This window comes from Sceloporus undulatus, chromosome 7, assembly GCF_019175285.1.
Source record: "Sceloporus undulatus isolate JIND9_A2432 ecotype Alabama chromosome 7, SceUnd_v1.1, whole genome shotgun sequence".
In the NCBI taxonomy this organism is placed as follows: domain Eukaryota; kingdom Metazoa; phylum Chordata; class Lepidosauria; order Squamata; family Phrynosomatidae; genus Sceloporus; species Sceloporus undulatus.
Genome location: NC_056528.1, coordinates 35147405 through 35170644, shown reverse-complemented (window position 1 = coordinate 35170644; position 23240 = coordinate 35147405). Strand labels below are relative to the sequence as shown.

At 42.8% G+C, this 23240-nt stretch overlaps 1 protein-coding gene across 6 annotated transcripts in view; it reads right to left on the bottom strand.

Moving 5' to 3' along the window:
* The window catches only part of AFF2 (AF4/FMR2 family member 2), a 436989-nt gene extending 418625 nt beyond the window's left edge, over positions 1 to 18364 (bottom strand). For all 6 annotated transcript variants that reach the window (XM_042478423.1, XM_042478422.1, XM_042478420.1 and 3 more), the window contains exon 1: positions 18066 to 18364. In XM_042478423.1, coding sequence (XP_042334357.1) covers positions 18066 to 18112 — 47 coding nt within the window. In that variant the 5' untranslated portion in view covers positions 18113 to 18364. The remainder of the gene's footprint in view (positions 1 to 18065) is intronic.
* Between the last annotated feature and the right edge of the window lie 4876 nt (positions 18365 to 23240).

Here is a 23240-nt window from a genome sequence, read left to right as displayed (position 1 = left end):
ACCTTGCCAAGCACTATCCAAGTTGAAGAATCTATTTTGGTTATAGCGTTAGCACCTTCAATACCTCTGGACTAAATTGCAGAGTAGAGTCACCACCATACTGAAATCAAAGCCAATGGGTCCCTCTGTCCTTCCCTCCCCACCCTCAATCTATACACATTTTGACAATAGGACAGGAAGGGGGTGCATTCAGAGGCTCAACTCTATCAAATGCAAGCATTGTTGCTACTCTTCAACTAACTCCTCTCGGAGTTAGTCTGCTTTGCCACTAAGCCCCTTCTGAGCAGGCTGAAGCCCTGCACAATTTCTTGAGCAAATCTGCTAGAAATACTTCTGAGCAGCCTGAACCCAGAAAGCTTATCTGAGGTAGCCGTGTTGGCCATACGGCAAAGCACAATAACACCCAAAATCCACAAAACAATGATACCTATATCAAGACAACCAAAATGCACAAAATACATGTTGCACGAAGCTCCATTGGCTTCTCAATTGGGCGAAGGTGTTGAAAATCATACAGGAGAAAGAAAAATATGACAATGTTAGAGTCTCAGGCCTACATTTTATCAAGTTGTTTTTCTCAATTGAGATGGCATGGAAGGAGATTTCATGTAGGCCATGTGTGTTCTGGAAGACAAAGAGTCATAAAGTCCAGGAAATAGAAATTTAATTCTATTAGCAATACAAAAAGAAAGCTCCTTTGAGATTCAGTTGCCTCTGTCCTCTGCGAGGCCATCACCCTTGTCAAGACTGAATTTCTCAAGAAGCTTCCATGTTGTTGTAATGCCATTATATTTTTTAAATCACCTTTATTGGAGTTGTTTCTTCAAAAGTATTGTTTTTATGTGTTAGATTCAGGGAGGGGATTTGTGCTAATTTACATGGATTAATTAGACTGTCCACAAGTTAATCGGTGATGGAACTTGTACATCAGAGATGGCTTGAACTGGCCATCAGACCTATTCAGAGCCATATCACATCGGTAACTATTCAAACATGCATTCCAATAAAGATGACCATTAATATGACAAGTTGACTCTTGCTGAAGGAGGCCAACCAATAACTCCCAAGACTATTAAATTGAACTCTTCCTTGTTTAACTGGAAATTACATCTTGCTCAGACAAACAGCATGCGCCCTGTCAACCCTTCCGTAATAAGCTCACTTATTAAGAGAGATGGCAAGCCTGGTGTCACCAAAAAGTGTGCGAAGACGGTGTTATCATGGGCAACTTCAACTTGATCTTTCTTACTCTTCTACTCGCCCTCTGACTGCTGCACACAGCCACTTGAGCTGGATCATTTAATAAGACAAGAAGCAGACTTACAGAGCAGCCTCCTTCCACAGATCACTTGAAGGATTTTATGGGTCATGCACTGATAAACTTCTCATTGTGCCCATTCAGGTTGGTTTCAGACACTGTTTCCCTTCAAGACAGAAAAAGGGAATTCTTTGTCTATGAGCATTTTAATTGCCTGTTTTAAAAAATACTCAGCTACTGTGGTGTTTCAGCCAAGTCAGTCTGTAAGTTGCACCGATTCAACAAGTTTATTCTAGTTAGAATTAACGCTAGGATTTAGGACTTTATTTCCTGTCAGGGAAACCTCAACACTGATATTGAACAACAGAGGTGGCAGCATTGTAGATATAAACTCTTCTCAGTGCCTCACTCTCTGCAGTGCTCGAAATTTGTGGAGTCCAGGAAAACGTCGATGCACTCATTTTGCCACTCTCCCTGTAGCTATGGCTGGAGCCATGACAGTTAAAGCTGTATCAAATAGCTACGGCTGTACATTGTAAAAAACATCCTAGGGTCTCCTCTGCACTATCCAATTCTAGCACACTATCCAGTTCTGTCTAACTGTCATGGCTCCAGCCTTATGGAATCATAAGCTTTCTAGTTTTGTGAGATACTTAGAATTTTCTGCCAGGACTACAACAAACTACAAATCCCAGGATTTCACAGGATGGAAACATGGCATTGTGCTATTGAAGTGCTATAACTATGTAGTGCAAAAGAGATTTCAAAACCCAATGGGACTCTTTTTTAGGACACAATAAATATACCAGTGGCTGAAAGGAATGACAAATTTATTAAGGAATAAGCAAATTCTGCAGATGTTAAATAGTCAAGTATCACGGGTTGAATGTTGGACTATGACACTGGCGATCAGGGTTCAAAGCTTAACTCGGCCATGGAAACCCACTGACCCTAGACAAATCACACTCTCTTGGCCTCAGAGGATGGCAATGGCAAACCCCAAGAAAACTCCCATGATAGGTTCTCCTTAGGATCGCCCTAACCTGAAGGCACACAACAACAACTCTACCCAAAGCAAACCCCTCCACTACAATTCATGTCTTCAATCAGCTGTTCCTCTCAACAGAGAAACAACATTGGAAATGCTCTAGGGCAATGATGGCACCTTGCCAGCCTGTACCAAGGTCTCTCAGCTGAATTCTACAGAGGTTTTAATAGACAAAACCCCTTCTGGTCTACATGCATTTTAGCTCACCCGACCAATAACACATATAAGTTTACTGGACACATGCTTCTAATTTAAAAGCACTCCTATCCAATGTACGCATCCAAACAAATTAATTAATAATGCTCATTCTGGTCATTGATTTCTTATATGTCTAACTGATTGGGGATCCATCTCAGTGGATTATTGGCATAACAGGACAATGAGTGCATGTCATCCTAATGCCTCGCACAGTGCACTTTTGGTTTCCTCTACAACACCTTTGCCTTGCATTTTGTTTATCATAGGTCCCATACAGACAGGCCAAAATAAAGCTGCTTCGGGTCACTTTGGAGGTATGCTGTTTAAATGATGCATGCGTCCTAAGAGTCCAGAAGCCGCACCAAAGCCACGATCCAGTCCTAAGGACTGCAGCACAGTTTTGGTGCAACTTTCAGACTCTTAGTACACATGCATCATTTAAACAGCATAGTGACCACTAGATATCATTCCAGACCCTTCCAAGCAGATCAAGAAGGCAGGAACATTGATTTCAAAGAGGAAGCCACCTGGACCTCCATAACTAGATGTTTTACAGCATCAGAAGCAGCCTTCAACTCCATGGTTAATCTGCCCTTAATCTAGTACACAAATATATACAGAGTTGTAGGGGTGGGGAAAAACCCTATCCTCGAAAACACCAAGGGAATAGGGCCAGGGGGAATACATATCCAGAAACGAAGGGCTTTGTATTACTGTCTTTCCTAATGAGATCGAAAGTGGCAGATGTAAAAGATTTCATTCAGCCAACAATCTCCTTTTTTATGATATGAATAAACTACTCAAACAGATTTAATCCTTTGCTAAATCAGATTATGAGAGGCAGACAAAATCACAACTTTATTCAATATGCCATTCTATCCAGTGTGACTAATGCATTATTTGTATGAAGTTAAAGTGGAGCTCTAGAATAAAGAAGAAGAGGGGAAAATGCCCCAATGAAATAAATCAAACACTCTCTTTTATATAATCTTAACAGACAGATCCCATTAGGATTCCGCTGCACATAGCTGTTGGTTAAAATCATTGACCAATATCCTTATAAATTAATCAACAGAGGTAATGCTGCCTTGCCTGTCAACGCTTACTCCTAATCTACATTTAAAATTCACTCTGCCTTCCTCAGACTCTCCCCCACCCATAGCTTTACCAATCCAGGAGGTGTTGCTACGTGTGTGTTTCTATGTATGACAAAATGAGAGCATGCCCCTTGAAATTTTCCTCCAGTCCCTAAATTTCTATCATTGTGACGATTAACACTTCAGCTGAGCAGCTAGAAATACAGTTGAGGCATCCAGTGAAAAGGCAAATATGGACAGGGAATGCCAACACAACAAATAGAAGATTTCTAGCTGTGAATGATTCTCCAGTGCCTCACTCTCTGCAACATTAGAACCGCCTCGATTGTCATGGTCAGAGGGGTGGGATATAAATAATTGTTGTTGTTGTTGTTGTTGTTGTTATTGTTAGTGGGAGTGAAGGAAAATTTCATTGGAGATGCAGATTTCCCCATAGCTACATCCTCCCACCAATCCCTCCATCCTTTACTGAAGATTCAGAAAAACAGATATATACAGAAACCCTACTACATGCTTGCCCATTTATCCCTCTGTATTACAACACTGGAGACAAGAGTTCAATTCCCAGCTCTGCCATGAAACCCAATGGGTGAAAGCATATACTACAAAGTCTTTCACATAGTTAACCTCAAAGGTGCTACAAGATCTCTTTGCATAGTGATATTCCAGACTAACATAGCCATCTCTCTAAACTGAGAGTGTGTTCGCCATCAAACAATAAGGCAAAAATGTGTGTGTGTTTTAAAAGAAGTGTGAGACACAAAGTATTCATGAATGACTCAACCATCAGGACATCAAGTAACATATGGAACTGCTTCATACTAAATCTGCTTAGGCCTATTGAGCTTCAGCTTCCCAAGGTCTCAGGCAGATGCCATTCATAGACCTGCTACTTTTGAACTGCAAGAGCCAAGGATGGAATCTAACCTTCAAGGCACAAAGCATGTGTTATCTCTTAAACAATGGTTCTTCAAACAATGATTCTTCAAACAAAAGAATATAAGGCAACTCCTCAGATCCTACCTAACAGGCATGCTCAATCTCATCCTTGAAAATATGTTTGCAAAAAGAAAATGCAGAACACCTTCCCATACTTGTTTACACTAGCAATATATGTTGATATGAATCTGTCCAGGCCCTAAAATCTTGAGGAGATCCTTCTTTCATTCCCATCAGTTCTGAAGATACATCTGGATCTGGTGGGAATGAAAGATAGGACCTTCTTGATAGCCCTGTTTGAAGGAGTGTCATATTGAAGAGGGAACAAGCTTGTTTTCTGCTGCTTCAGAGAACAGGACCAGGAACAATAATAATAATAATAATATGTTTTATTTATATACCGCTATTCCAAAGATCATAGCGGTGAACAGCAAGTAAGCTAATTAGCAAGTAAGCTAATTTTTGTCCCCACAGTCTGGGTACTCATTTCTAGCGACCTCGGAAGGATGCAAGCCTGAGTCGAGCTTGGGCCCTTTTGCTGGTCTTGAACTCGCAACCTTGTGGTTTTGAGTGAGTGGTGCAGTACGCATTTAAAACCACTGTGCCACCAGGGCAATGGGATCCAAGCTGCAGGAAAAGAGATTCCACCTCAACATTAGGAGGAAACTTCCTGACAGTAAGGGCTATTTGACAGTGGAACACACTCCTTCCTCGGAGTGTAGTGGAGTTCCTTCCTTGGAGGTCTTTAAGCAGACTGGATGGCCATCTGTCAGGGATGCTTTGATTTGAGGGTTGGACTGGATGGCCCTTGTGGTCTCTTCCAACTCTATTATTCTATGATTCTTGGTGGCCACTTCCAGGCTCAGGACCTCCATTCCTAGGGAGCCGAGTATGGCCCCTTTCTTATTGTCCCTCAACAAGTAAAGACTGTTTTACTCTGACAGGCCTTTTCCAGGGCATTTAGTAGGGTATGCTACTGTTTTCAATTGCACTGCTTTTAAATATCTTTTTATTACAAGTATATTTCATTTAATGAAATAAATGTGCTCCTGGGCACTACGCCTTTAACAGAAAATTTGGTACCAGAAGCAGAAATAACACAGTAAGATTAAAGATAGGCACTTACGTTACAAAAGGGAAGAGCAATTCAACATGTTTCAGCAAACCTTTTCTTCCAAACTAACCATAGGCACGTGTGAAATGAAACAGCCAGCCAAGGTAAACCTTCCAGAAGTCAATGAAAACATTTTGAAACTTTTAGAGACCACCTGAATGCTTCTCCCAAAATGCATCCTCCACATTTGTCATGATATCCATTTTGGATATCAAATGTATAGATCTATGCTTAAAAAAACAACAAACAAACCCAAACACACACATGCTGGGGGTATCTGATGAAGCAGAGTTAGCTGCTATTCGCTGTCCTCTCTGTTTTGCTGTTCATGCAAGATTGGTAGGGGATTCTGGTGGTCAAGCTGCCATGGGGTTTTCTTGGCAAGATTTATTCAGAGGGGAAGTTGCCTTTGCCTCCATCTGAGGCTGAGAGTGTGTGACTTGCCCAAGTTCACCCAGTGGGTTTACATGGCCGACTCAATCACTGAATCTTAGGCCTGATACAGACAAGCCAAAATAAAGCTGCTTCAGGTCAGTTTGGAGATATGCTGTTTAAATAATACATGTGTCCTAAGAGTCTGGAAGCTGTGCCAAAGCTGTGCTCCAGTCCTTAGGATTGGATCATGGCTTTGGTGCAGCTTCTGGAGTCTTAGAATGCATGCAACATTTAAACAGCATAACTCCAGAGTGACCTGAAGCACTTTATTTTGGCCTGTCTGTATGGGGCCTTAGACTCAAAGCCTGGTCTCCAGAGCCATAGCCCAACACTCAAACCACTACACCATGCTCTACATATTTCTCTAGCTATTTTATTTTCACTTGTTATAAGCCCTTTTCGGTATATTGGGAAAAAGCTGCAATATAAATGTAATAAATAAATAGACAAACTAGAATCACACCAAACTGTCACAGGTAAGCAACCAGATGCTTGCTTGAACCAGATCCAGGGATGTCAGCCTAAATTCTATTCAGAGTCTCAACCAGAGTAGACCCATAGAAGCATATGGGATTTACCTATGTGTTGACTGACCATTTCACAACTGTAGCCGTGGTTCTCCTCCAGTTGGGACTAACCCATTTGATTCCAGACAAGCACTTCTTGCAACAAGATTTCTACACTTGTAAGGCATATAGTCTACATTAGGGAATAAGCTTGACTGAGCCCAGTGGAACTCACTTCTCCTTAAGACCTCTCCAACTGAAAGCAGTGAAATCATTAGAAGTTATCTGAAGCGGACTTCAAATCCCTGCTGACAAGGAATTTGTTTTCTCTCTCTTTTCCCCCCTCCACCCTTTTAATGTCATCCTTTTATCTTAAGATATCTCCATTAGTCTGTAGATAATTAGGGTCAGAGAGTTCATGGCCAAGAGACACGAGAACAATTTAAACAACTCTTTTGATTACTAAGCACCATTAGCCAGCCGGCTTTGAAAAGCAGACATTTCCAAGTTATTTTATTTGTTAATCCCTTCTTGAAGCTGAAAGTGGAAGCTATTTTCAAGTTTACTCATACTAACCAAAGTGGACATATCTGGCATCAGATCCCTAAAGGCAAAGGGGATGGTAATCCCATCTGACAGAAGCATAGACCTTTCCACAAGACCAGGGTTGTAAAACAATGACTCTTGCAGTGCAGACCTGTGAGTGAGCAAAGCAAAACTTTTTGGATGGCCGAAAAAGGCAAGAAGGAGCTTATTTCCAAACTAAGGCGCATTACAGACTGCCTGAAAGTGGCGGTCTGCCGGCACCCCCGATTGCTGCATCCAGGAACCGCAGCGGCCAAACCACGCGGTTCTCAGACACAGCAAAAAAGAAGCCCAAAAATGGTGCTTCTTTTTGCGCCCCGGAAGCGGCACCGCAAGGCGCTAGTCACGCACTCACAGCATCACTTCCACCACACGCCATCAGAATGCTACGCGCGCGCGATGTCCAATTGCTATGCACCCACAACATCAAGATGGGGGCGCCCATGTGGAAGGGTGCCGACATTTTCTACACACTCCGTGCATACTAGGGTTAAGGGGCGTCTAGAATAGATGCCCCTTTCTAACCCTAATATGCCCCTTCCTAACCCTAGTATGCGCAGAGCACGAACTTTCGGCGCGTGTGTAACACACCTAAGTTGGCCATTCACCTAGTGCATTTCAAAAAAAGGAAGGGAAAAAAGGAAGGAGGCAATACATCACTAAAAAGAAAAGAGCAATAGAGGTCAGAAATTGTAAGAAAAATGTATACCCTTATTTATAAGCAGAACGCAAACTTGGAAAGAGTGGCTATAAAGTAAATAGAAATGCACCTTACCATAGTGGGGAAGGTGCCCAAATGGCCTGTGGAACCCAGATGGTAAGCACTGATGGGCAACTTTAAGACTCCTGCTCTACCTTCTTTGGAGTCTTCATCTTTTGGAAGAGTTTGGATTGGCTGGATATACAAATAAAGGAGAATGCCTTCAAAGAGACGTCTGTCCTCTGTAAAGTAGGCCACATGGTCATCTCACTACTAGTCTGTCCTACTTACCTCTACAGAGAACAGCACAGCAGGGGAATATACAAGGAATAGTCCATAGTCCAGTTCAAGGGTCACACAGTATCAGACAGTCAGTCACAGCAAAGGGCAGAGCAGGGACGTAGCCGGGGGGGGGGGGGGGGTTGGGGGCCGGGCCCCCCCCCCCCCTAAGAAAAAGGAATGGTGTGGGCGGCTGCGCCGCCGCCGCACCCAAGCCCCATTATAATGGTGAAACTTAGTCTGGACCCCCCCCTTCCTAAAATCCTAGCTAAGTCCCTGGGCAGAGGCAAGAGCATAGTCACTACGCAAGTCCAGAGGTCAGATAACTTGGATCCAAGAGCAAGGAAAATCAGGAACAACAAGATTAATTGTTGGCTGAAAAGAACCTCTGCAGCTGGAGGTCTTTTAAAAGGCCTCTGCTTCTCTCAGCTGAAACCTATTAGCTCTCCTCTTGTCTGGAAGAAGGCCTCAAAGACTCCCTGACCTGTCTTTGCTCCACAGGTCCCAGCACCTGTAGCCTAGAGTCCACAGAGTCTGTTTCTCCTTCTGCAGCTTCCTGAGCCTCCTCTGGGACTGCAGATCCAGGCAACCTGAGATCTGCCCCTGTCTCTGCCTCCTCCATGTCTTCAGGGTCTGACTGTGCCTCTGAGTCAGGCCCAGGGCATTCCATGGCATAATCAATGAAGAGGAAAAGGGGAGACTGTTTCCCATTCTTGACATTGTCTTCCTGTGGTGCTCCAGGGTTTAGATCTGAGGTCCTTCACTGGATTAGGATTTGTCCATTCAATATGTTGTCCACATGGTCCATGAGCCCTGCCATGAAGAGACCCTTTCCTCACAAAAGAGAAAACATCATCACACAAAGCTGAGAGAAGTCACCATCAAAGCTCTAGACAACCTCAGAGATAGTACTCTATTAACCATTGTGACACCTTACTCCTAAATCACATTGACTTGAAGTTCTTACTCATAGATGGACCAGGCTTTACTATGAGCTTGAGCATCTGTAAAAGAGTTGGGGTTGTACAGCAACACATCCTTGGAACATTCTAGAAAACATCTGGTTACCTTGAGTATAAATATTGCCAAACCCTAAAGAGTTTATGCATGAAGATGCCCTAAATTGAAATCCACCTAGATTAGAAGATGGATTCCCAGTGTCTTGGACTGTGTGTGTACATGCCTTCAAATTGTTCATAAACTTGTAGGTGACCCCATGAATTTTATAGGGTTTTCTTGAGCAGGGAATATTCAGAGGTGGTTTTTGCCAGTTCCTTCCTCTGAATTAAAACCTACAGCACCTGTTTTTTCTTCTTCTTGGAACTGAACTACAGTTGCCATAACCCTTTACCACTGGCCATTAAGGCTGGAGCTGATGGGGGCTAAGGTTGAAAACATTTGGAAGGCCCATACTTGATCAAGAAAATATCAGTATGTCAGACTGAAAGATATATATCAGATGTCTTTCTCTTCCCTGAGATTCCTTAGTTAGAAACTTTGTCCACAGAGATCATGAGTTCTACTCCTAAGAGCACATGCTTTGCATATAAGAGCATATGAAGCCCTCTCCAGCAATCTCACACATACTTGTTTACATACATATTCCATGGCCACTGGGATTTTGGCATATTCCATGAGAATATATTCACAGAACACAGACAATATCTACATAAACCTCTAAAGAAAACCCATAGCTTCTTTCCCACCCCACTGCACCCCCATGTTTCTTCATTGCTCAATGATTTGTAGAAGGCTTGACTGTTCTTCACCATGATTTAGCTGCTGTTATCTTTAAAGTCACAACATTTTTGGATTGCTCATCAGGAAGCAACAAGGTGTACATTTCACCAGCTTCATCAATGCAGCATCAGGTACCACTCTAGGCATAGTATTCTCTGCAATGGGATTCTTAAGGCTGGAGTATTTAGTATGTTACGGTGTAATCATTTGTAAGGTTTATCCCTACGTTCCCAATCCTCAACCCGGATGGTATTTTTTTGCTTTGACTAGCTGCTTATTTTCCCAATCCCCTCAACCACATACCAGAATCCAGGCATGTTATTTCTTTACCTTGCAAAACAGAAGAGGAAAAATACAAAGGGGGAAAAATCTAGAAAGAAAGTGAAAATGTTTCTAAACAATTCCTTTGAGGATATCCATAACATAAATCCCCAATATAAAAACACTTTCTAAGAGAGAACAAGTGGAGATGGGATTTTTGTTTGTTTGTTTGCTGGTGTTACTAATGTATATTTTGTTCGATATTTCAATATAGTCCAACTTCCAAAAATGGAAGGGGGGGGTCTCTCCACCTTCTCCTGGTGCTCATCAAAAACACTAAGCAGATACAGCTTTCAGGGACAGATTTGGGTTTATCAAGCTATTCAGTACTTCAGGGGAATAAAGCAGGGCAATGGAAAAGGTGTTCTGCAGCAGCACATGATGGGAGACAAGAAGTCTGGATGAAGATCTCACCAACAGGAGAGGCTGCTGCTGAAATAGTTCACTTTTGTTTGGCAACAGAGCAGGATTCCACTTTCCCAGGCGAGGAATCTTGTTTGACTGGACACCTCACTGAGGCCAAGGTGGCATAGGTTTTACACATGCAAAAACTGGGTTGGAGAGATGGAGAGATAGAGTGACTGAAAGCGAAAGAGACCTGGCCCATAGATGGCCTATTCTCAGCTCCACTGCCACAAAGCAGCCTCTGACCTTTCTATTTGTGTAACCATTTAAGCAAGTTTAAGCTCCTTGCATAAATGGCCATTCTCGGACTCTGATGTAACTGGGCTACCACAGATGTCTATCTAAAATCATTGTCATCACCATCTGAATTTTATTTGCTTTTGAGCAAATGTGCTTTCTCTGAATACCAAGAAGACCAACTTTAATTGTAGCAGATCCCAAGTCCCAAATCCCCAGTGCATAACTTTGTGTGCTCTACGGAGAGTAGTTGATCCTATGCATCATACACAGCCTACCTGGGAATAAGGCCCATCCAACATGGTGGCACTTATACTCAAGTAAACATGCCACCGGATTATGATCATACAAACAAATCACCAAAATTAGGCTCGGCGGACCTTGCAAGGCAGGCCAGTCTTTTCAGCAATGCTTGGAAATGCTCCTCTTATAAACTGTCACTCCCAGAATCCCCATACTTTACAACTCTAGCTAGCATGGCCACTGGGATTTGGGCAGCTATAGTCCAAAGGAATCATTTTTCCACGCTTTGTTTCTTTTATCCAAATAACATGAGGAATGATAACCATAGCCACATTGGATCCCACTCTGCAAGAAAGGCAGGCTTTAACGTCAATAAATAAATAAATAAATAAACTTAGAATAAACTCCATTTAAGGGACTGCAACTGAGTCTGTGTCTACACTGATGGGAAAACCCAGTTTACCATTGGGGCTTCTGGATCTGCAGGGGGACAAAATGTTTGCACAACCAACAGTTACAACAGGCTGATACCGGGCAGTACTGTCCGCACACTCCCTCCTCCTGTCCTGCTCCTGGTCCCATTAAAGCATAGTATATGCCAAAGGAACCATGAAAACTTGAAAGTGGCATTGCTGTTACCTCTTCCGTCCATCCACCCTCCTGTTGACACTTCTCCTCTTGTCCCTGTACCGACACACAGTCTGATTTGGAGCAAATGGGGACTCTTTCTACTCTGGAGAATGGTCCTGAAGCATGGACAGGAGCTGTATTTTGCCTGTTTTGGCCCCATACATAATCTAAACATGTCAGTGCAGAATGTTCCTTTTCCTCTGTGTCGACATGGCCAAATATGGTTTGGCTGAGGCTTCCCATTGAGTCCACAGAGGTGCCATCCTTTGCACCAAAGTGTTCCCAAATCTTGCTTAACCCTCTGGGAGATTTCCTCACTTGTCATTCTACTCCATTTCTTCCCATCCTACTCAAGAAAATTGATAAAAGTAAAGGCAGGAAGAGAAAGGAAGGTAAAGTAGGATGGCCACTGTCCCTGTCATCCTGCGCTGCCATCTGAGCATAGATCTGCCCACTCCTACACACTTTTATCCTGGAATTTCCAAGGTTTTGCTGATTTTTGTTTCTCTAGGAAATGGCAGTGCTGGGGGCAGTTATAAAACTCAACATTTCATCTTCAGGAATTACCAAGCGGCAGTTTTTAAATGTCGTGCGGCATAGCGGCTACAGTACCAAAGCAGGAGCATAATTCAATTTTATTTAAAGCCACAAAGCTCACTATATCAGTCCTTCCCAAGCTGTCTCATGTGGGGGACCAGCAACTGTTTTTTTTTTTAAAACAAATATGCCAGGAACCAGTGCCATACATATGCCCATTTGTTACCATTGTTTCTTTCTTTCCTCGAAACTTGCTAGGGACTGCCAGTCAATGGCTTGCACAATGGCACCGGTCCCTGGACCCCCACTTTGAATAGCAATGTTTGCTACATTCACACATCATCACCTGAAAAATAGGATGTCACAGATTATGCTAATAAAACACATGCCAAATGGGCATGGGATTTTCTACTCCAGATCTGTCATCCAAAAGCCCTTTTACTCTCTGCAATGACTGCCCTTTTTGATTTAATTGCTGACCATTAGACTGGAAAGTCCCTTCTTCAACACCGATGTATTACCATCACTTGCTCTCAGTCTCTCTCCCTGCCCTCAAATGCCACCATCAGATGCCACCATCACATTTCACTCTGTAAGCAGCAAGTCAGGCAGGAATCTATTATGCTAATACTATAAAGCAATAGAATACACTGTAGATATAAATTGTAAGTGGCTATTGCAAATAAAGTGGTAACATTTTGAATTAATATAGAGCCTTTTGTATCATTTTCCAAGATAGCCAATGTGATGTAGTCATGGACAGTGTGTTAATTTTGGCTCAAGTGGGCCCTGAGACCAATGTCTCTTGGCCTGGGAAAAGGAACCTTTGGCCTTCCAGATGATATGAAATTATGATATCAAATTATAGGATTTATACCTATCTTAGGCTGCAACTACACTGCAAATATAATGCAGTTTAGCACCACTTTAACTGCCATAGCTCAGTGTTATGGAATTTGGGAATTTGTAGTTTTGTAAGCGGGAGCCAGCATGGCATAGTGGTTTGAATATTGAACTATGACTCTAGAGACCAGGGTGCGGATCCTGGCTCAGCCATGAAAACCCATTGGGTAAGTCACACTCTCTCAGCCTCAGAGGAAACCTCCTCTGAAGAAACTTGCCAAGAAAACTCCATGATAGGTTCACCTTAGGGTCGCCATAAGTTGGAAACAACCTGAAGGCACACAACAACAACAACAAGAAAGTTTTGTAAGGTAGCCTTCCCTGTCAGATAACTTTTCTGCCACGACAGGCTACAAATCGTGGAATTCCATAGGATGGAGCCATGACAGTTAAAGAGGTATAATAATAATAATAATAATAATAATAATAATAATAATAATATCAAACTGTATCATTTCTGCAGTGAAGATGCAGCCTAGGTCTAATATATCCGCTAACAAGGATGTTGCAAGGGTAAAATGGAGTAACAAAGGAAAAGAATTAATACATAAATATAATATTCATCTTTGCTGATAATAGCCAAGGAAGGAGATGGCTTTCTCTTAGCCAGGTGAGACTAAGGCGCTTTTGTACAGTTGTGTGTCTTCTACACGAAATGTTTATTGTTGTTGTTTTGTTCCCGCCACTTCTGCCTAGTGCCAATATTAATTTCCAAAGTGAATCAGAGAGAAAACAAACAAATCGGAACCACACGCTCTCTGTCCCAGGTAGGCTACAATATACATCTCCACCACAATAAATATTTATGCTTTCATACAACTCTCCATATCATCTTTCCAATCGTATATACACATGTGAGCCGTATGCATAGCCTAAAACAAACACACTGCCATCAATCATGCGAAGGCCTTCACCTTTTTTCAGGTTGCACTTGACTCTTAATGCTCCAAGGAGCACCCAGACGTAATTTACCATAGATTTGCACAAACCTGTTAAGGCATATCAGCAACCTACCTCCAGGCAGGACTTAATTTTCCTAGAGGTAAATTCATTAACTAACCCTTGATGCACAACAAAATACAGCACGCTATTTAGTCCAGGCTGGAAATCGTATGCATATCCTTACTCAGGAATAAGTCGTGCTAAAGTCCAAGAGACGAACCGCTTCCAAGGTGTAAACGTCCGATCGCAATTGCAAACACATAACCTGCCAACAACCAAGGTTTTTTAAAAACAAAAAAAATACAAGCTCTTTATGCAATTCTGACTTCGGGATGAAAGCATGTTCTTTCAGCTGATAACTAATTCCCAACAAACAAAGAGAGAGCCATGTGCCTTATGCATTTCAAAGTAATAATAAATAAAAAGGTATACATGAAATGATGCGAATGTGGGGCACATCAATGCATACAGATAATGGCAAATTGTTCTCACCCAAAGAAGTCAGGATTCTGCGAATATCAACAGAACTTTAACCTGACCTCCTTGAGCAGGTCAACATAAACCAAAACCCATGGAATTGACGTATCTACTTGTTACAGCCTGCAACCCAAGGAATATATGGAGAAATAAATACAAATCAATACAATTGGAAGGGAAGGAGGAAATCTCAATGACCTAGCAACCAAAATATTCCTTTTAAAAAAAGAAACATGGAGAAAACAAGCTAACGGTGGCCATCAAATGAGAGAAAATACTGCCGTCTGATACCCCGTGTCTCTTTTTTAAAAAGAGGGGGGAAAGCTCAAGAAGAAGAAATGAGACAAATGAACAGTGTCCCTTTTTTCCTAGAATGCATCCTTTCAACATTTGCCGTGCCGATCGGCTAAAAATACATCGCAGCCCATGGCGAACTCTAGATAAACAATGCAACATGCTTCAATGTTGTTCCCCCCCCCCTCCACACACCTCTTTAGATGACACCTCCACGCTCCGTTATAACAGCTCCTATTAAATTAACGATGTTACCCACACCATAAATTAGGCAAATTGTATGTAAATGCTGTTTGAGTAGCAATACAACGATTATCAGCTGTCTGCAAAAATAAATTAGTTTGGCAGGGTAAAGATACTGTGGAGCAGCATATTTAATTGAGGACTAATTTTATTGTGATTATTACTTTTAAGTAACAACGGCGCGGTTATTAAGCGGCGCCATGTGACGGTTTACGCAGAGCTGATAAAACACTTCACCAGATCCACAACGCCTGTTTGCAGATTCATACTGATATCAGTAATTTACAGTCCTGAGGAGCGAGTCTCAATGGCTGTATAAAAACATTGACGGAAAAATAAAACGTGACAGGTATTTGGGATTCCCGGCCCAGGCGGCAACAGTGCCGCTTGGCAAAAGGACACAATCTATTATTGTTATTGTAAACTCGTATGGTTTAACACACCGACACATTAAACCGAGCTACCTTTGCAAAGCATGCTGTACTTTGCCTATATCTTCAAGGCATTTTGCAGATTAGGTTTGCACCATTCAGGTTATTTTCCCGCCGCTTGCCTTGTGACGGCTGTCTAATGGACACAACCCACTCACCAAGCTAATAATAATAATAACAGTCAATAATACTAACAGTGATATTTCCCTAAATTCCTCAGCAAAACGCACATCAGGCAGGACTCGCTTATTCACTTGGCAAAGTCAAACACAAAATGAATCCAGACCCTGGCAAATCCTATTCTAAATATTTACGGGCAACAAAGCCTTGCTCTTTTCCAAGTTAAATACAGCATCAAATCGCAACTTCAATGCGACTCAGGCTTCCCAAACATCAACTTCCAGTTTTAAAAAAATCCCCCTTCCCTAAAAGTTGAGGAGAGCAGGTCTGAGCAGATTGGCACATTTTTGTAAAGGCACATCCGTAAAAATTTGGCCGAATTTTTTCATTTGAAAGGCTGGGGTTTGAAATAAAAGACTACTGAGGCACTGCATGTATATTTCCAAGACTTTGGAGTTAAAATAAGGATGAAACAGAGAGCAATAGCTCCCAGAAAAGAAAGGAAAGCAGAAAACACACATCTGTATGTAGATGTTTGTTCAAATGAGGCAAACTAGCACCAGCAAAATAAAGTAAAATGTAGAGATGGGGAAGGGAGAAGGATTTTCCCCCCTTGTTAATTCTCTCTTTATTGGGGTTTTTGGTTCTTATTATTACTGAGAGTCTTTAGGGCTGAAGGGCAGGGTATAAATACCATAAATAATACTATTATTGTTACATTTATTTGTATCTTGCTCTTTTCCCAAAATTGAGACTGAGAGCAGCTTACAGTTTAAAGAACAGTACAATTAACAACATGCCAAAGTGATGCAGTACAACAGAATCTGGTTATTACACTATTCAAATAGAATATTGTTCCAAAATACTGAAAGAGAATATTCCTCTAGGCTTGGCTACCCAAGGAGCCACAGAGGCACCTTTGCAACTTAACTGACCCAAGGGGGAGTGGGTGGCCAGCCAGTATGGGTACCACTGGCATTGCCAGGGGATTGTGGGAAGGAAGGAAAGAAGGGAGGGAGGGGAGGAAGGAAGGAAGGAGAGAAGGAGAGAAGGAAGGAAGGAGAGAAGGAAAGAATAAAGGGAGGGAGGAAAGAAGGAGAGAAGGAAGGGAGGAAAGAAGACAAAAAGGAAGGGAGGGAGGGAGGGAGGGAAGAAAGAAGGAGAGAAAGAAGGAAAGAAGGAAGGAAGAAGGGAAGGAAGGAGGGAGGGAGGGAAGGAAGCAAGAAAGGAAACAAGAGGGAAAAAGAGAAGGAAGGAAGGAATGACAGAATGAAGGAAAGAGGAAGGAAGGAAGGAAGGAAGGAAGGAAGGAAGGAAGGAGGAAAATCATTGCCTTTTTGAGAGCTGCCTGCCCAACTGTGCCTGCCTCAAAGACTGCTTGGAAGTTCGAGCATCCTTGGAGGAAGGAGATGCCCATCATGCCCCTTGGGACCCTCATCTCTTGGGGCCACCTTTGACATGGACTTGGGGGCATTTGGGTCTTCATGTGTGGCACCGGTCAGAAAGAGAAGGCGATATAACAAAAAAGGCATCATCATTCTGATGATGGCTCTGAGGATGATGATCAAGTATTAGCTGAGCTTTCTTTTTGCAAAGCATCTCGTACTTCACCTACACTTCCAAAAAGGCATTTGGCAGACTGGGTTTGCACAAGTTCATTGCTTTTGCACACAGCTTGCCTTATGAGCTTAGCAAGCGGACATAACCCTAAGGGGCACAACCCCTTTGCCAATCTAATAATAATAATACGATGATGATGATGATGATGATGATGATGATGATGATGATGATGATGATGATGATGAATGATCTTTTTTATTCAAAGGCAGAGCTGGCGATCGGGGCAAGTGGGAGCCAAGGAAAGACAGAAAGGGGGAAAAGAGAAGACGGATGTTCTCCTGGGCTTGGCTGCCCAGAGACCCACAGAGGCCCCTTTAACCGACCCAGAGAGGGAAGAAGGTGGCTGGGCAGAATGGGTGCCACTGAGGGCATGGCCAGGGGGCCCTGGGCAGATGGAGAGACCCCATGCCAGGGCTTGGGACTGAAAGGAAGGAAGAAATGAAGGAGGGAGGGAGGGAGGGAAAGAAAGAAAGAAAGAAAGAAAGAAAGAAAAAGAGTGAAAGAAGGGAAGGAGGAGGGAAGGAGGAAAGGAAGGATGAAAGGGAGGGAGGGAGGCAGGAGGGAAGGAAATAAGGAAGGAAGGAAGGAGGGAAGGAAGGAAGGTAGAAAAGACAGAGAAAAGGAAGGAAGGAGGGAGAGAAGGAAAGAAGGACAGACAGAGAAAGGGAAAGAAGGAGGGAGAGAAGGAAAGAAAGCGAAGAGGAAAAGGAGAGGAAGGAAGGAGAAAAGGGTGGGAAGGAGGGAAGGGTGGGGGTGCTCTTACCAGGGCTGGTCCAAGTCCCAGTCTCGGAAGAAGTCGAATAGATCCATGGTGCCCTGGGCCCCCTCTTGGCCCTTGGCCCGCCCAGAGCCCTTCGGGGACCCTCCCTCGGGGCCGGGCGGGAGGGAGAGGGGGCTCCGGGCGAGCCTTCCTCCTCCTCCTCCGCCGCCGCCGCCGCCGCCTTGCTGGAGCCGAGGCTGGCGATGCTCTGGGCGGAGGAGGCGGCGGAGGGTCCGGGGGCTGCTGTGCTGCCGGTGCCGGGCTCCGAGAGACAGAGAGAGAGAGAGGAGCAGGAGGCTCCGGGGGAGGAGCGAGAGGGAGCTGCCCGGGCTCTTGCCTTGCCTTGCTCTGCTTGGCTTCGCTTTGCCTCCTTCGGAGGAGCCTGGCCGAACAGCGGCCCCTGCCGGCCGCATCGACAACTGCACCCTCCTCCTCAGCATCAGTATCATCAACATCATCATCAGCTATCTATCTATTTATTTATCTACTTTGCTTATATACAGTACAATCGTTAGAATCCCAGGCCGCCTCACTCCCAAGCTGGGATTCCAGGCGGCTTACACAATACATTCAAATGTTAGGCAGGTTCTCCTCATTGGATCCAACCTCTGGCCCAGCTGAAGTTCTGGACATGCAGGGATTTTCATCATCATCATCATCATCATCATCATCATCATCATCATCATCATCATCATCATCATCATCATCATCATCATCATCATGTTTATTTATATCCCGTCTTCCTCCCAATACAGGGACTCAAGGCGGCTTCGGATCTGGAAATGACCCCAAAATATGATGATGCTAATTAATTTTATTCTTATTTATTATTATTATTTCTAAATTTTATATCCTGCCTTTCTCCTGCAGTGGGACTCAAGGCAGGTCACAATATATCAAAAAATACAAGGTTAATATGTTGATATGTTGTGACCCACCTTGAGTCCCATTGCAGGAGAAAGGTGGGATATAAAATTTGGAAAATAATAATAATAATAATAATAATAATAATAATAATAATAATAATAATCATCATCATCATCTGCCATGGACAGTCGGCCCTCCATATCTACAGAACCTGCATCTATCAATTCAGCCATCCATAATAATAATAATAATAATAATAATAAAATTTAGTTATATCCCACCTCTCTGTGCAACACAACCAGGGCGACTTACACATTAAAACAATAAATCCCAATACAAAATACAATAGCTTTATATTAAAGCTATTGTATCTTATACTGGGATAATCTCTCTCAGTCTAGTTGGGACTAATTGGGGTTTTAAGTCTTTGTTTTAATCTGTTATTATTTTTATCCACACACTGAGTGTAGGTTTTTGTGATTTGCTGGAAAATCAGAGTATTAATACACTGGCATCAATTTCAGCTCGAAAGAAGCCAGCTGGGAAGGAGTGCCAGGATTTGGGGGAGAAACCTAGCAAAGCATAAGGCAGTCTAAGCAGCTTTGCTTTGCACATGCTTCCCTCCACTGAGAGCTGGGTATGAAATATAATATCGCTGATTTTTAACATTGTTTTCCCTGTCCCTCTTATCTTTCTTCTGGTTTGTGAATTCCCTTGGTTCTGGGATACTCTTTGGAGTCCTCCGAGTCTGGCACTTTAAGGATGCATGTACACTGTAGAAATAATGCAGCTTGATAAGACTTTAAGTGCTGTAGCTCCATCCTACGGAATCCTGGGATCTGTAGTTTTACAAAGTCTTTGACCTTCTCTGCCAAAGAGTGCTCACAAAACTACAAATTCCAGGATTTTGTAGGATGAAGCTACAGCACTTATGTATACTTATGTATATATTTATTATTTTGAGTATTTATACCCCACTCAGGGGCTCAACAGACCTCCCCGAAAGAGTGGGCTGAAGGGGCCCGTTTTTGCTGCTGACGACGCCACAGCAGCCAAACCACGCGGCGTCCCTCCACACCAAAAAGAACCCGCTAAAAGTGGGTTATTTTTGGCAAGCGTGGCAGACGCTATGAGTGCACCATTGGCACACTGTGGCACGTCGATAGCACCAGCACGGTGCCATGTCATGTGGATGCTGCACCGTGCTTGTGTCATCATGGCAGCCCTGTGTGGATGGGAGGCTGCCATGATGGCGCCGCCACTGTGCGCTAGGACTCGGGAGTGTGCAAATACTCCACACTCACGAGCCTTAATTTTGGCTGCTGCAAACCGGCGGTCTGTACTGGGCCAAAGTCTCTCACAGCACTTTTGTCATTGTTGTTGCGTGCCTTCAAGTTGTTCCTGACTTGTGGCAGCCCTAAGGCAAGCCTGCTACGGGGTTTTCTGAGGCTGAGAGTGTGTGCCTCATCCAAGATCCAAGGTTTCCAGGGCCGAGGGGGGAACCTATCATATGGTTTTCTTGGCAAGATTTGTTCGGAGGATGTTTATCAATGCCTTTCCCTGAGGCTGAGAGTGTGTGACTTGCCCAAGGTCATCCAGTTAGTTTTACAGATTGCTAATTTCACCATCTTGGATAGCTCTTTAAACTTCAGATTAATACCCCAAGTGAATTCATCACACCACAGACTTGGGAGCCACCAGTCACCATTGCTAATAGATCTCTGTTACTTGTGCCTCCATTCTTTGCTCAGTTCAAAATAGTTCCTATTAAAAACTAGTTTAAATATCATAAGCTACTTACTATTCTATTGGACACTTGGCAATAACCCCGATTGGCAGTATATATCTGATACATTTGATCTGTGTAATGCAAACATTTATATCTGTATTTAAAAAGAAATCATAACATCATAACAAATCCCATAAGTGATAGGATTTGAAATGTACAGAAGAGCCCATTAGCTACTGAAGATGGCAGCAACTCCAAACACTGTTAAGAAATAGCACAGGGGGGGGGGGGAAGCACATGAATATCTATACAGATACAGTTATATACTAACTATTCCTATTTTATCCCCCTTTTTAAATTAGCTTCTTCCACCATATGATTATTTTTCCCCCCACTGCAGGCAGTTAATACTCAATTAACCTTTAAATCCACTGATCATTACTTTACCAAATCTATGTTGCAATTTTCTTTTGTTTTTACAGCTTGCTTTGGTAAGAAAGGTATATGTTTGAAGAGTAATAATTTAAGCTGTTGCCCCAATGTATTGAGCAATATTTGTTCATTTGTCTGTCTTGGTTTATATGTATTGGTATTTATTATATGGGATTGAATACTACGGATGGGGAGGAGGAGGGAAGAGAGAAGGGGGTTGTTCTGTATATATTGTGATGTTTTTATATTTTACAGATTTGATTATGGATGCATCTGCACTGCAGAAACAACGCAGGTCAATATGGCTTTAACTGCCATCAGTGCTATAGGAAACTGGGATTTGTAGTTTGATGTGGTATCAGAGATCTTGGATAGAGAAGGCTAAATATCTTCTTGTTGGGTGCCTTTGCATCATTTCCAACTTATGGTGACCCTAAGGCAAACCTATCATGGGTTTTTCTTGGCAAGATTTGTTCAGAGGAGGTTTGCCATTACCTTTCTCTGAGGCTGAGAGCATGTAACCCAATAGGTTTCATGGCCAAGCTGGGAATCGAACCATAGTCTCCAAAGTCCAATGCTCAAACCACTACACCATGCTGGCTCTCCAAAAAGGGCCAGTCTTTTGGCATGCATCTCAGTGGTCCTCCTTGGTTGGCCTCACAGTTCAGACAGGTTGATAGAGAAGAAGGTAGTTCTTGTTCCATTTTTCAGGAAGGCTCTCAACTTGCTGGGAATGACCCTGATCATGGGCCTGCATGGGATAAGGAGCATCCCTTGCTTGGTTCATGTGTGGCATGAAAACCTTCTAGAGTCAACCCTGAATACCCCAAAAATAATCCTGGGAAAGATTTTGAATGGCCAGCAAAAATGCAAAGAAAGATTTTGCATGGCATGCAGAAGGTTCTAGATCAGGGGTAGGCAGTCTTTTTGAGTCGGGGGCCGGGTTGCTGTCCCTCAGACAACTGGGGGGCTGAAGCCAAAAAAAATAAATAATTAAATTTTTTTTTTTTAAATTACATATATAAATAAACCAGGACAAATGTAGGACAAAATTTTCAAATGGAAGACACTTTTAAAAAAAAAAAAAATGGAGGACAGGCAAAAAAATTTGCTGATTTTTAAAAAAATGTTAATATAAATGCATGTTTCTGAGACTTCTATAGATAATTGCCCCCCAAAGGCCCCAGCGGCAATCGGCAGTAGGACCAGGCTGGGGCCAGTCCCAAGGCCTCGCCGGGCCGCATCCGGCCCGCAGGCCACAGGTTGCCTACCCCTGTTCTAGATAATCAATTGAGAAAGATTTTGCAGGGCAGGCAAAAATGCAAACAAATAAAAATAAACAAAGATTTGCATGGCATACATTTGATTTCCACCTTGATACTCAGAAATAATCCTGACAAAGATTTCTCTACAAAACCACTGGAAGGTGTAGAGAATATTGTATGGGGTTAAGAAAGCTCAATAGTCTGACTTCTTAAAGGTTCCCTTGTTCCTACCCAGCAGAATATGGAAAAGTTAGCATTTTGACTGGGGGAATTTGGGAAGTTGCAATCAGAAAAAGTAACTTTTCCGGGAGCTTTTCAAACTCACATGTTGCAGCATTTTTAAAAGCAACAAAAGAGACACTGGTCCTTTCATTCTCTGTCTTTCTAAGGGAAAAACAGCACTAGGGCAATCCCTGCTCCTGTGTAAGCCGATCACCGATTCCCCACACCCCAATTTCATGTCTAATTTTTTTTTCACTCACTGCTGTGTAAACAGCAGCGAAACAAGAAAGTAAATCTTTTTATGTAACATGTAGCACATGAGTTAATCCACGGTTTAGTAATGTAAATGTTAAGATAAGCCTGACGTTGAACACCAGTTGACTCAATGCAACTTGCTGAGAAAGAGCACAGTGTAGAGCTGATGTAAAATTAAACTGCGGTTTAGGAAAGAATGTGCATAACTAGGCCATTGATACCACAAAGGTGCCATCGTGTCAGCCCTCCATGGGTGGGACTCAACACTTGGAAACCAGCAAGCATTTCAAGCTGCAGATGGTATATTTAAAGCAGAGTTTCTCACACACGCATCCATAGACTTACATACAACCTTTCTGCTGTTTTATCTGTCTGTCTGCAGCTTGCCAAGTCTCATGATTTCTTTTA